The sequence below is a fragment of the Schistocerca piceifrons genome, unplaced genomic scaffold, assembly GCF_021461385.2.
Source record: "Schistocerca piceifrons isolate TAMUIC-IGC-003096 unplaced genomic scaffold, iqSchPice1.1 HiC_scaffold_854, whole genome shotgun sequence".
Lineage (NCBI taxonomy): Eukaryota > Metazoa > Arthropoda > Insecta > Orthoptera > Acrididae > Schistocerca > Schistocerca piceifrons.
Window position 1 is genome coordinate 55,743 of NW_025729118.1, and position 14,447 is coordinate 70,189.

The following is a 14,447-nucleotide window of genomic DNA, read 5'->3' on the forward strand; positions in this document are numbered from 1 at the left end:
TCCTGCTCAGCTGTTTGAAAATCAAATAATGTAAGAGGTTTATCAGCACAGTCCATTATTTTTTCTAAGGGGACCTTTCAACACAAGCACATTAAAGCAACATCGTACAAAGCAGCAACGCAGGCTGAATCCCACAAACCAGTGTCGCTGTGTAAACTTTTCAGAATACTACATCTCGTAAATGGCTCGCACTAGAATTCTGCAACAAGCGTCACTGACATTCTAATTAATCACGGTTTTAGTTTGCTAATGGGATTAGGCATGGTTTCATTTTTTTAAAAAGTGCTCGTTTCCACAAAACATTATTTTAATCTGTTTTTGGCTAACAATACGATCCCCTGACTACCGATCCATTCTGTGAAAACCGCACGTCAGTAGCAGTTCCCATTTCCTCAATATTTGCAGTGCAAGTTTTAGGTAATTCTATCTGTATACCCTACAACGTCTGGAAACTAAACCACACACGACCGACGCTGATGCACTCTACTGGCCATTCTACCTACCACGGGGAACTGCAGCTGTATCCATGTACATACCCGCCGGTGGTGTGGACGTGTACGAAGTTACATTGACGTCAGACCGTGTGTTTTGGTGCTTCAGGCGATGTAGTCAGATAACGTCCGCGGACGACGCTTGGAAATTTTGTCAGTGAAGTTGTGGCTGGCCGTGTAGTTGTGGAGGCCGAAAGCTCGCCCACAGCACTGGAGGAGGAGGACAAGGAAGCAGCCTGCTGCGTGGAGCCTCACCCTTGTCCGGAGATGTTTCGCACCTGGGCCTCGCTCCAGCCCCGGGCGCTGAGCGCCTCCACGTGGCACCAGTGGTCGACGCGGTAGCCCTGGAAGACGTACGAGGTGAGGTGCCACATGTTGAAGACGCCGGGCAGCGAGCAAAGCAGGAAGACCGACCAGAGGAAGCGGCCGGGCCGCCCCAGCCGCCACAGCGCCGCCTCCAGGCCGTCGCCGCCAGCCTCCGGCTCGCGCTCCCCGTCCTGGAACACCGGCAGCCGGGGTCACTCAACTGTCCAGCGTTGGGGTAAAGTCAGCACACACGAAACAGGTGGACGTGTTCTTTCGTGAAACCTGCAGGTAACTGTAGTCGGAAAGTATCCTCAGACGACGCCAATGGACAAAGTCTACGTCGTAGCTGGAATTCCTCCACCTAACAAAGGAGGTGCAGTGGCCGCTAGTGTAGGAACGTATAAGCTGGTATACAGGGTGTTACAAAAAGGTACGGCCAAACTTTCAGGAAACATTGCTCACACACAAATAAAGAAAATATGTTATGTGGACATGTGTCCGGAAATGCTTACTTTCCATGTTAGAGCTCATTTTAGTTTCGTCAGTATGTACTGTACTTCTTCGATTCACCGCCAGTTGGCCCAATTGAAGGAAGGTAATGTTGACTTCGGTGCTTGTGTTGACATGCGACTCATTGCTCTACAGTACTAGCATCAAGCACATCAGTACGTAGCATCAACAGGTTAGTGTTCATCGCGAACGTGGTTTTGCAGTCAGTGCAATGTTTACAAATGCAGAGTTGGCAGATGCCGATTTCATGTACGGATTAGCACGGGCAATAGCCGTGGCGCGGTACGTTTGTATCGAGACAGATTTCCAGAACGAAGGCGTCCCGACAGGAAGACGTTCGAAGCAATTGATCGGCCTCTTAGGGAGCACGGAACATTCCAGCCTATGACTCGCGACTGGGGAAGACCTAGAACGACGAGGACACCTGCAATGGACGAATAAATTGTTCGTGCAGTTGACGATAACCCTATTGTCAGCGTCAGAGAAGTTGCTGCTGTACAAGGTAACGCTGACCACGTCACTGTATGGAGAGTGCTACGGGAGAACCAGTTGTTTCCGTACCGTGTACAGCGTGTTCAGGCACTATCAGCAGCTGATTGGCCTCCACGGGTACACTTCTGCGAATGGTTCATCCAACAATGTGTCAATGCTCATTTCAGTGCAAATGTTCTCTTTACGGATGAGGCTTCATTCCAACGTGATCAAATTGTAAATTTTCACAATCAGCATGTGTGGGCTGACGAGAATCCGCACGCAATTGTGCAATCACGTCATCAACACAAGATTTTCTGTGAACGTTTCGGCAGGCATTGTTGATGTCTCGATTGGGCCCCATGTTCTTCCACCTACGCTCAATGGAGCACGTTATCACGATTTCATACGGGATACTCTACCTGTGCTGCTAGAACGTGTGCCTTTACAAGTACGACACATGTGGTTCACACACGATGGAGCTCCTGCACGTTTCAGTCGAAGTGTTCGTACGCTTCTCAACAACAGATTCGGTGACCGATGGATTGGTAGAGGCGGACCAATTCCATGGCCTCCACGCTCTCCTGACCTCAACCCTCTTGACTTTCATTTATGGGGGCATTTGAAAGCTCTTGTCTACGCAACCCCGGTACCAAATGTAGAGACTCTTCGTGCTCGTATTGTGGACGGCTGTGATACAATACGCCATTCTCCAGGGCTGCATCAGCGCATCAGGGATTCCATGCCACGGAGCGTGGATGCGTGTATCCTCGCTAGCGGAGGACATTTTGAACATTTCCTGTAGCAAAGTGTTTGAAGTCACGCTGGTACGTTCTGTTGCTGTGTGTTTCCATTCCATGATTAATGTGGTTTGAAGAGAAGTAATAAAACGAGCTCTAACATGGAAATTAAGCGTCTCCGGACACATGTCCACATGACATCTTTTCTTTATTTGTGTGTGAGTAATGTTTCCTGAAAGTTTGGCTGTACCTTTTTGTAACACCCTGTATAATAAAGCCCCCTGCCAACCCTCTACAGAGACACTGAAGTACAGGAACAATCTTCGTCAGCAATGCAGCTACTCTGCTGGTTATTAAAACTGCACGACCAGTAAGGATAGTAAATAACGATATTTCCAGTATTGTTTCTACGCAGTATAGTAGCAAGAAGAAGTACAGTATGTAGTGTACCCCGTGACTGGGATATTCGCCTGACTCCAAGTAGGGTGCAGCCTCTCGTTACCGTGGCACGAGAATGTTGAGGATGGTGGGCCCATCTCCCTGGTCGATTTACACCCCCAGAAAAGATACCCGCTTATTTGATAGCAGGCTGACTTCATCTGGAGCCCTTCCGGAGCGACTCGCAGGAGGAAATATCCCCTCCCCGATCTGGCACTCAGCTCTTCACCTGCATGTCCAGGGCTCCACTCAGGACCAGGGAAGTCCATATATTCTGTGTGCTCTTTACGGACTGCTGTTGCTGCGGCCATTTGAATGCCGCCGAGCGCGGAAGTTTACTCCTTTGTCGGTGGAAACTAGCGCAACCAGACAAGTGATACGTTATGTTTACGCCATTCTCGAAGGCTAATAGAGAGAGAGAGAGAGAGAGAGAGAGAGAGAGAGAGAGAGAGAGAGACAAGAAATAGTGTTTTCTTGAAGTTGGGAAATAAGAAATATCTTTCAACTACTTCACTGTTTTCAAAATTAATGTAGCATTTCGATAAAGCTGTATTTCCATATCAGCATGCCAAAATTGATCATTTTACTTCTTCAATCCTACATAGAGCCTAACGCGGAGAAAATGTAAATTATATGCCAGTATTTTACAGCGTCACATTTACAACAGAGATCACGCAGATTAAAGAACAAATAAAATTTGTATTTACTTTAACTGATTGGAGCCACAGCTTTAGAGAAATTTTTGCCTTTACTTGTTCATAACGTTTTCCGTCAGTGTGTTCGAAACACGATACCCATCTTCCCAAAGGCTTCTTATTCTTACACGTACAGTGCTCTAGATCTGATGACAGCAGTGTAACATTTTTCAGCGGCAGTCTTTGCTAATTCCTTGATTATTTCACGATTTCTAATGGTGGCGTATCCCTTGGTCCACCAATTTTACCTTCTTTCGGAGATTTTTTTGTTTCTCATGCTCGCTTTCGTAACGTCAGCTACCTGTTGATAAGATTTCCTGGCAAGGATCAGGGTCTGCATGTTTTGGGGCAATCTTCTGTAATCTGTTATGGTAAGAACATTTTTTTTGTTTTATTCGGACCGTACTCTAGCGCTGTTAGTGCCGCCGGAACTTCTATAGAAAAACTGGGACGGGAAATGTGCCGGACACATGAATGTACAGCCCACTCTGCCACTATCTGTACCTCTGGGGCATCCCTGTAGGTTCCGAAATATTCTGCAAAATCGTCAGCAAGCAATTTTTCACAAATCGCTAAGCTCCGACATATGTTTCTATAGGGGAGAAGGACACAGAGGCTGTTGCTACTATTTCGTTATGAGAGGAATCTGAATTAACATATGTTTACGTTCTTCAGAGAACAGTTACGTCGTCATTTAGACCTGTGAAGTGCAATGTAACTCTGGTTGTTGTGTGCTGTGCCCACTCTGGCCTCACAAGCAGTTCTAGATATCGCAGTACGCCCTACTGCGAACTTTGAGACTGTTCGCGGTGGAAGACGCTTCTGCTTGTGGGCTGCATCTTTAAGAAAATGTCGCGAAACGCAGCAGACGCTGCTGCTGCTGAACGGTAGATGCGAAGGCTTCCAGCTAATTCTCAAGGCTAATCGGATTTAATACAATGCGCATAAAAAGCCGAAAAGACCCGTTATGATTTATCCAATCACTGCAGTCAGTCATCCGTCGAATGTCAGCTGATATCCACCCAGAGAGAATAAATATAACAACATCCTATAAATTACATTTAATCATGGAAGATGTAAGTCGTGGACAAATTCACTGGTATGTCTTAAGGACGTGTGTCGCACACACACAGGTCACTTACAAAACTCTCATCACTACCTGTGTACTGTGCAACAGTCGGACTCTTGCGGAGTTCGGTGGACGTGTACCGGTGTTTGCTCCTCGGCAGCCAAGGAAATACTAACACCACGTGAACGCAGCGTCACCCAGCTCACGTTTCCGCCTTTACCACACGCACGTCGGAAAGACACGAACGTCACACTGATCCCTTACCTACATGTCGGTGCTTATACACCCGCATCGGGGTCGCACTACGTTGTATGTACGCTGCAGCAACGCCCTCAAACGGAAACTTTTCATCGCCCCTTACATCGTATGGAAACTTTATATTGTGCGTGTAAACCACTGTTTATTCAGTTACACCGTGGGCACCTTCGTATTGAAATCTTTTTCCCAACGGTTTGTCAGAATCGAGGAAAGAGTTGGATATGGCACAAAGGAGGGATTGCAAGTGTTGTGTGTTACTGTGGTCTCCAAACCGAAGGCTTGTTTCACGCAGTGCTACAAGCTAGTCTGCATCTCCAAGTTTCTTCATCCCTGCGTAACTACTGCACCCTACAACGTTTGAAGCTTCGCCCCTCCTCCTTGCCTCCATTACCAAAATAACTATTCCTTGATGCCTCACGATGTGTATCAACCAAGACCTTCCTTCAGTCCGTTTGTGCAATTTACATCTTTTGTCAAAGGTTTGAATCCACATCCCTTCTTTAGTTAGGCGATCTATCTAATTCTCAGCATTCTTTCGCAGCATCACGTTTCAAAAGATTCTAGCAGCTAAATGAAACCAGGATCAGCCAAAACTACAGTTGTTTCAGGGTTGCCACGCACTGATCTGAATTAACGCTGGCATTTGCTGAAAACATATCAGGTCATATTTACAGCCATAATATTTCCTGCTAAAAGCTTGGACTTCCGTTTTCTGGGCAAACTTTTGTGGGACGTCACCAGTGAAAGTAATATCCATAGTTTTCATATAATACCACTGCGTTTATGCACCTTGATGCTCATATTTGTTTCTCAATGTACAAAAATGTTTAAATTGGCTCTCTCATAAGAAAGAGAGACAGACTAAGAATTTAAGAGCTATCAGACTTCTCTCTGTGATGTACTAGACGTCGCCGGCCGAAGTGGCCGTGCGGTTAAAGGCGCTGCAGTCTGGAACCGCAAGACCGCTACGGTCGCAGGTTCGAATCCTGCCTCGGGCATGGATGTTTGTGATGTCCTTAGGTTAGTTACGTTTAACAACTTCTAAGTTCTAGGGGACTAATGACCTCAGCAGTTGAGTCCCATAGTGCTCAGAGTCATTTACTAGACGTCCACAAAAAGATCATCATCAACCACATAGAAAGACACTGATTTTCATAAAGCGAAGAAATAATGTGGTTTAAAAGTAAGTGTAGCATAAGGGAGCACGTACTCACAAGGAGTGAACGAACTTTTAGAACTGTGCAGTGAGTATGAATTACTGTTTTTTCTGGGAGTCATAGGTTTCAATTAAATCTCTACTAACAGTCACTGAGGTCACGAGAAGACACTGATTCAAGTGTTGTATACGAGTATTGGAACTTAAATACTGGCAACTATTTATTCACAACCGATGCCAAAGAGTTACATGTTTGCACCTGTTTCTGTCCTTCCAAGTGGTCACCAGCGTTGTCTAGAAACCGTTGCCAGCGACGAGGAAGGTGTAGTATACCGTTAGCAGAACCTTTTCTGTTGATGGTGCGAATGGAGCGGTGTACTGCCTGTGCCTGGTGGATGGTACAGTACTTTCCAGTCCCATCGACCGAACAGAGCAGCCACAGCTTGCGCTGTATGCGCCCGCGCATTGTCGTGCAAAATGATGGGTGGGTTGCGCAGAAAGTGTCGCCGCTTCTTTCGCAAAGCTGGTCGCAGGTGATGCTCCAAAAACGAACAGTAATACTGTGCACTGACGGTCTGCCGTGGATGAACGTAATGCGTTAGGATATCACTATCACAGCCGTACACGAGAAGCACCATAACTTTAGACCTCTCCATTCGCACCATCAACAGCACAGGCTCTGCTCACGGTATACTGCGCCTTCCACATCGCTGGCAACGGCTTCTAGACAATGGTGGTGACCACTTTGAAGGACAGTAACAGGTGCAAACATGTAACTCTCTGGTATCGGTTGTGAATAAATAGTTGCCACTATTTGAGTTCCAACCCTCGTATAATGTCACTTTTATTCAAAGCCCATAATTGCACTGAAGCCACCGCGCATTTTGGTGGTCCATTGGAGATTACGAAAGACGTGAACTGCCTCTTAATAGTGTGACAGCAGTACATCCCCTGGTGGCCACAGGACTGCTGAGGGCTTCTTCCGGCAGGGCGTTCCAATCCTTCCCAAGCGCAGCTGGCAAGTTGTGTCAGGCAAATCCAACACCTTCCATGAAAACCCTGACATGATAGCAAATCCGGCAGTATGTCACATAGCTCCGAATAAATCCCGACATTAAATTAACCAAAGTAATACGATCAACGAGTGAGCAAATGGAATACCACAGGCTAACACAAGAATGCCTAAATGCATGTCATACCTTCCCACCGTGAAACAGACGCAGTTCCGAGGGAAGAAACGAAAACAGAAGCCGAGAGCAGAGTCGTGTAGGCTAGGAGGCCCTACGATAAGGGACAGACACCCACGTCACCAGCCGACCGCCAGATAGAGCCGTCCAGAAGAACAGTGTAGATCTTACGATAACACTAAAAGGACCACATCAGCTGAAATTTTTAGCGTGAGACTATACCCGTCTCTGTTACGTTGCAAACCTTAAAAACATTGCCCCACCACGAAAAGTATAACGTTTCTCATTGGATAGACAGAATTTTTGTAGGAGGAGCTTAAGGTTAACATTGAGACCCTGATTGGTCAGTTGAAAACACAGCCAGATACCTTTTCTTTTAAACCAACTTCGGTAAATTGTAGTAAGGAGAGAGTTGCTTCCGAGACGGCGAGCTGTATGGAGCTGCGCCGCCCGCCACCCCCTGATGCTGCCAAACCAACGACAAGGTAATGAACGCACGCGATGCCGCATGAGAGCGCGTAAGCCTTCACTCAGAACCGAAGAAGTCTCATCTGTTACACCCCCTTTTTACGTAATACTAGTGTCGATCATCAATTAAACTTCATGGTATTCACATTTGCTATTAGAAGTTAAAAATCTGAAACGTGATTATTTTTCTGTTATATAATTATTGAGAAGCCACATCAGCCACTGTAATTTACGACAAGTTAAATAAGTAATTAAAGATAATTGAGGGTCACTGTAGACCATTTTGTTAGTTTTCTCTTTTATGAAACTTAACTTACAACTAGATTATGGATGTGATATGGTATAGGTCATCCTTCGATCCATTGTAGAACTTGGAAACCCATTCAGGGAATATTAGTTCACATTTTTGTTGAACGCAGTTGGTTCTTATCATCCTGTATTAAAATATTTCCTTTTATCAACAGTGCAATTTATAAACAATATTTTGTGAGAAGAATAAAAATTCCAATGGTAAACTTAACTGCCTTTTCGACGTTATTTTACCAGCTAACTAAAATAGGAAAGCCTTGAACCCCTTCCACTAACTTTAGTTAGTATTAAGATCCTGTTACATGGAGTGCAGTGGAGCTGACACTGACGCTGAAATCATTAAGTATTTGATTATATCATCGCTAGTCTCACTTAACTACTCTGAATTCCACATGTCATGTGAGGTCTGGCGTCTCCTTAGCAGCAACAGGTCCCAGGTTCAAACTAGTCAATTCCCTAAAAAACACGCTCAGAGCGTCGTTGCGCGGAAGTGGTAGGGAGACATGATATAGAACAAACAGACATCACGCAGAATGTTAGAAAGTGCTGGAGGATAATTAGTGCCTGCTGACCCTTCGCATCTCTCATGTGCTCGACGGGCAACGAGTGCACGAGTCCATTTGGCGCGTACCGTCTCGTTCCAAGCGCCCATCCACATACGCTGTTGGACGCGGTCGCGCGTTATCATCCGTAAGACCGAAGTCAAGGCCTGATGGAGCCCCTGGAAGTACGCACGTGTGCAGGGAACACAGTGTTACAGTAACGTTGACCGCTGAGCGTCCCGTGTTCAAGGACTTGAAGGTCAGTGCGGCAACACAACATTACGCCTTACCACACCGTAACACCTGGACCACCAAAACCATCATGTTCGGCAATGTTCTTGGGTGCGTTACGTGTTCCCACTTCTTGCTCTATGACAATACGTTCAGAATAATTACTCGGACTGAATCTGCTGTCACCCGAGAGGAACACGCGACCCCATCCTTCGCCGGTCCAGACCCTACGCCCTCGGCACCATCGCAAATATTGCGCCGATGTGCGGACGTCGAGGGAACACGACGTACTGGCGGTCGGGCAGAGACACAGCACTCTAGTGCAGTCACCGTGCCACTTGGAGCGTCAGACTGTGTGCCTTGCAGTCCTGTTGAATGTGGTGGCAATTACACGGGTTGCTCTGCTCTGCTTGACTCATCTTAAACATTGCCCTAGTTAAAGCCATATAAATGTTCTACAGTCAATATGGGCTCTGCTGTAGTTAATCGTGGTCGACTACCTCCTTTCCTTTGGGCAGCTGTACCTATGTTCGAAACATTGCTCTTGCACCTTAAACGATGCTGTGAGCAATTCTACACTCCTGGGCTACACTCTTCACATTTCGTCCTCTTACTTTCTCGAGAATTCTTCCCTGTTTGAACACACCATTCACATGTTGTCTCGTGACCATATTGTAATAAAGACCACCACCATAGCGCGACCTAACTGTTCGCTGATTGACATACGCTACCTTTTTCCCGTTTCTTGAACTTCCTGTGCAGCCAGCCACATTTGACACTATAGTCCCAACGACCTCATGCAATGAGACTTTCAACTTTCTGTGCGCGACTGGAAGAGATCTGGCAACACGCTCCCGCATGTCCATTCACTTCTACCGAGTAGTTAATACGTTACGGTACTTGATCTAGATCGTCCTTAAGCTGCCATTAGACTTCGGCAAGACAGTGGTCAATTGACAATTGAAAAAGGAGTAAGTCTAGGAGGGACATCCCATATTACTGAACCATTCTCAAGGTCGTAGGGGAAGCTACTAGATCTATAATCTGGGAAGTCAAAGATGTAATACGTGTTAACCAACGTACGGGGACCATGTTAACTTTTCTGATGACAACGTGTCTCTGCCTCTATTGTAAGAGAACTTCAACAGCGAATGGAATGACTTGGGAAAGCAAGTCTGAAAGTAGGTCCAAAAAATGGCTCTGAGCACTATGGGACTCAACTGCTTTGGTCATCAGTCCCCTAGAACTTAGAACTACTTAAACCTAACTAACATAAGGACGTCACACACATCCATGCCCGAGGCAGGATTCGAACCTGCGACCGTAGCGGTCGCGCGGTTCCAGACTGTAGCGCCTAGAACCGCTCGGCCACTCCGGCCGGCTGGAAACTGGGTCTCAAAATCAGTTATAGTACACTAAAATCACATAAAGGAAACAATACAAACCAACAGTGAAGTCATAGTACTAGTCAATGAGTTTTATACTTAGGCAGTTGTAGAAACGAGTCGGTAGACAAGAAATAAATAGACGAGCAAAATCGACTTTGATTACTTTTGGTGAAGTTAACGAAGATACCGACATATCCGAAACGCAAGGTTAACACTTACCGTGTGTTATCAATTGTGATAAGGACTTTTATTGATAAAACTATCCAGAAACAAAGTTATTTAGCTCGTAATTATCAGATGCATGTGGGAAACTACTACGAGTGGCAGGAAGCCTGACAAAGACATCATGGGATATACCGGAGTGGAAGACGTAATAACGATTACGATGCAAATGAATTCCATTTGGACAGGACATATAATTAGGCAAATAGATGGTAAAGGGGCAAACGAAGTTCTCCGTTGTATTCTAAGACACAAGAAATGAGCCAAAGGAAGAGGGAATGGAAGGTATGTGGTCGAGTTAGGAAACTTACTGGGGCAACATGGATGCGTGTTATTGGTGACTATAACGCATGGAGAAAGGCCTTTTGCAACTGTGGATCTCATTTGCCTGATGACGATGTTAATATCCTCAGCACTATCGGGAACAAGAGCTTTTATCAATTCCTACCGTTTTTATATCTAAGTATACAACAAATTTCCACTGTCCCCATCACGTCTGTCAATATCTTGGCAGTCACTCGTTTCTGTTTCAGAACAATATTGTGAACAATGTGCATTTAAACGGGATATTGCGCTCTACCTGGGACACTGTTTCACACGAGGTCATTCCAAGAGAGACTTCCCCTCCCCTATTTCTTCCTCAGAGACTTTAACTGTCGACAGCGCCGTCTACACGCTGAAGTCTCAGAGTGTAGGGACTGTTTGTCCAGTGTCTCATTCTCGCTACATATTGATCACTTGTTTGACAGACTGTTGCGTCAGTGTGGTGCGTGGGAAAGAGGTGACAATTTGAATACAAGCGGGAAGGCTGTGTTCCTTCCCCCAACGAGTGTCTAGAGCAGAATACCCACGGAACTCTCTACTAATGACTGAAAATGCGAAATTGTGCATGTTTACAACGTTAGCTCTGACAACAAGATTACCGAAGAAGGTCCCGTATAGCACGAGACGGAATCAGTACTAGAAACAGGTGACGTTCGAATTAACTAATTTCGAATTGATCATCGGTGCCTAAACACCGATGTCCTATAATAATCGACCCACGAACATCTATATTACATGATGAATTTATATAATTTCACTAAAAGGCAATAATGATATCCAATATCATATTTGTCAATAAATAAATAAATAAATAAATAAATACAGGAATCATTACCATTGCATATCCCACGACTTTTTGTATACTTGCTGTAAAAATAACATTTTTCAAGGAAGTTTCCCCTTACGTCTATTGAAAAAGAGCATATCCTGATTTTGACAACAGTCTTAAAGGAGCTGGCGATGTGACCATATAACTCAAATACTTCAGCGCAGTTTTTTGTAGATTTCGATCGGTACTTGCAATGATATGATTGCACATATCTAATGGGTCTTTTTTAAGATCTAGAAGACGTTTCAGATGAAACCTGAACTATTGTAATAAGTGTTTTTGTTTCAGTTTGGATATTATTCTTTTCTTGTGTTATTTTATAATGTTCACACAATGAACAGAATTTCGTTTTTCTGTAGTTAGTTAATTACCTAGTTTGTTAGTTTCATGTTCCATGGTTCACATGTTTGATTAATCTTACTGATGTGGAACGAGTCATTTTACATTCACGTTACACACCCATAAGTAAATATGCCCATATACCATATTTTTAGTACCGCTTGCCACCCATCACTTTCTACAAGTTACAAAATGAGAAATTCTTCTTTGGAATAGGGGTTCAAGGAGAACTGAGTTTGTTTTCAGATTTAGCTTTACTGTCTGTCAAACATGTTCTATCATTGGATAAGTGGCAAAAACTTTGGTAACAGCATTCTCGACCCCTTCTTGTGTGGAAGACAAACTTGATGTGGAGTAGTGAATGTCACTTCTTCTTCTTCTTCTGGTATTGTACTTATGTACCTTATTGTTCCTCTCGAACTGAGGTGATTGTTTACAACAGACTTCATGAAGGAATAAATGTACAGTGAAGCAGTAGTCAAAATGTCAAACTTCTTAAACAAATGTCCACTAAATGATCTTGAGTGAACACCACATAATATTTTTACAGTATATTTTTGAACAGTGAAGACTTTCTTAAAGATGGGTTACCCCAGAAAATTGTTCCATATGACATTATTGAATGAAAATTTGCAGAATGCCAACGAATTGATTTGTCTCTCCCCAATATTTGCAGTGATTCAAAATACAAATGTGGCTCAACTACGTTGCTTTAAGAATTCCAAAATGTGGTTTTCCCATTTTAAACTCTCACAGTATGTACATTAAAAGTTTTGAAGGTTCTGTTCTAAGTATTATTTCCTCGCCATGTGTGAGAACTGAATATTTTGCGTCTTTTTGGTATGATTACAATACTAGTGTCATTCTAAAAAAACATTATTCTGCTTGTTGTATGTACGAGAGCAAGTCGCTTTCATAGTATGAGAAATAGTGGAGCTAAGACTGAGCCTTGTGGAACCGTGTAAATCATTTCTCCACCATCATAAAATCTCCCCTGCTTACATTAGTTGGATTAATAAGTACAACTTTCTGCTTTCTTTTCGTTAGATATGGCATTATTCCTTAGTTTGCTACACAGTCAGTGCCATAAAACATCGATTTATCCAGGAGAAGATTGTGACTGACACAATAAAATACATTAGATAGTTCACAGAACATACGAACTGCTGCTATTTCGTGATTTAGTGCTTGTAAAATTTGTTGCGTGAATGTGTAAATGGCATTCTCAGTTGAGCAACTCTTCTGAAATCTAAACTGCGATTTAGTGACGATATTATTGTTGCTCAAGTGGAATACTATTCTAGGATACATGACCACCTCAAAAATTTTAGTAAGTGATGTCAGTATTGAAAGGGGTCGGTAATTATTCAAATCTCTTATCACCTTGCTACTGGAGTGGTTAAAATACTGCATATTTCAGTGTCTCAGGAAAACTGTCCTAAGTTCGTGATGTATCACATATTTCAGAAAATACAGTGTTTATTGTACAGGAACTAGTCATTACTGCTCTGTCGGAAACCATATCAAATCCAGATGAGTTAAATGCATCAACGTGTTTCCCTTCCTCACTGGCAGTTGTTTCAGCATTTGAAGGCAAAAGTTTGATGATTTGGATTGCCTTCCAAACTGCTAAAGGATCTTGAAGCTGTACGTCGTTGAATCTAGGATCGAACAACATCGATATGGCTAATATGTTAACATATTCAGTTTTTAGCTATCGCTTTTTTCTGTTATGATGTTACTCTTGAGATTCTCTTCAATAGTCTGCATTGGTTATATGGCAAATGATATGAAATTCAAAATACTAATTATTGGGATTACTTTAATGCTTATTATGTACCTTTATACGCAACATTCTCTAGTAGCCATTTTTATAGTAAACAGAATGCCACAACCATCTGCCAGGTCTACAGTATTATAGCTTGTAGTATGCGTGGTGCACTAGCATGGCGTTAATGATAATAGTTAATCAGTAGACAGAGCTGCAAATAACTTTCAGTCACGCAACACGTTGAATTCCACTAGTGGATATTCTTGAATTAGTTTGACGTCTGATTTTTTCTAAGTTCATCAATTCGTTTAAACTACATTACAATCAAATTGAGCATGTGGAAAAAACGATGTATAACTTCGTTCCAAATGCCTTTTTTGCGACATCGGAAGTAGTTATATTCTACACCTATAGCTATAGCTATATGGATACTATGCAAGTCATACTTAAGTGCCTGGCAGAGGGTTCATCGAACCACGTTCAGACTAATTCTCTATTATTCCACGAACAGCGCGCGGAAAAAAACGAACACACATACCTTTCCGTGCGAGCTCAGATTTACATTATTTTATTATGATGATCGTTTGTCTATGTAGGTCGGCGTCAACAAAATACTTTAGCATTTGGAGGAAGATGCTGGTGATCGAAATTTCGTAAGAAGATCCAGTGACAACGAGGAACGCCTTTGTTTTAATGTTGTCCA

The 14,447-nt window shown here is 43.6% G+C and overlaps 1 protein-coding gene across 1 annotated transcript in view; it reads right to left on the reverse strand.

The window, feature by feature from the left end:
- Positions 1 to 14,447, reverse strand: part of LOC124771007 (solute carrier family 22 member 6-like) — a gene marked incomplete at its 3' end in the record, with an annotated part of 85,725 nt that overhangs the window by 49,400 nt on the left and 21,878 nt on the right. Inside the window, exon 2 of the mRNA XM_047249265.1 lies at positions 747 to 988. Within this exon, the coding sequence (XP_047105221.1) occupies positions 747 to 988 (242 nt within the window). The remainder of the gene's footprint in view (positions 1 to 746; positions 989 to 14,447) is intronic.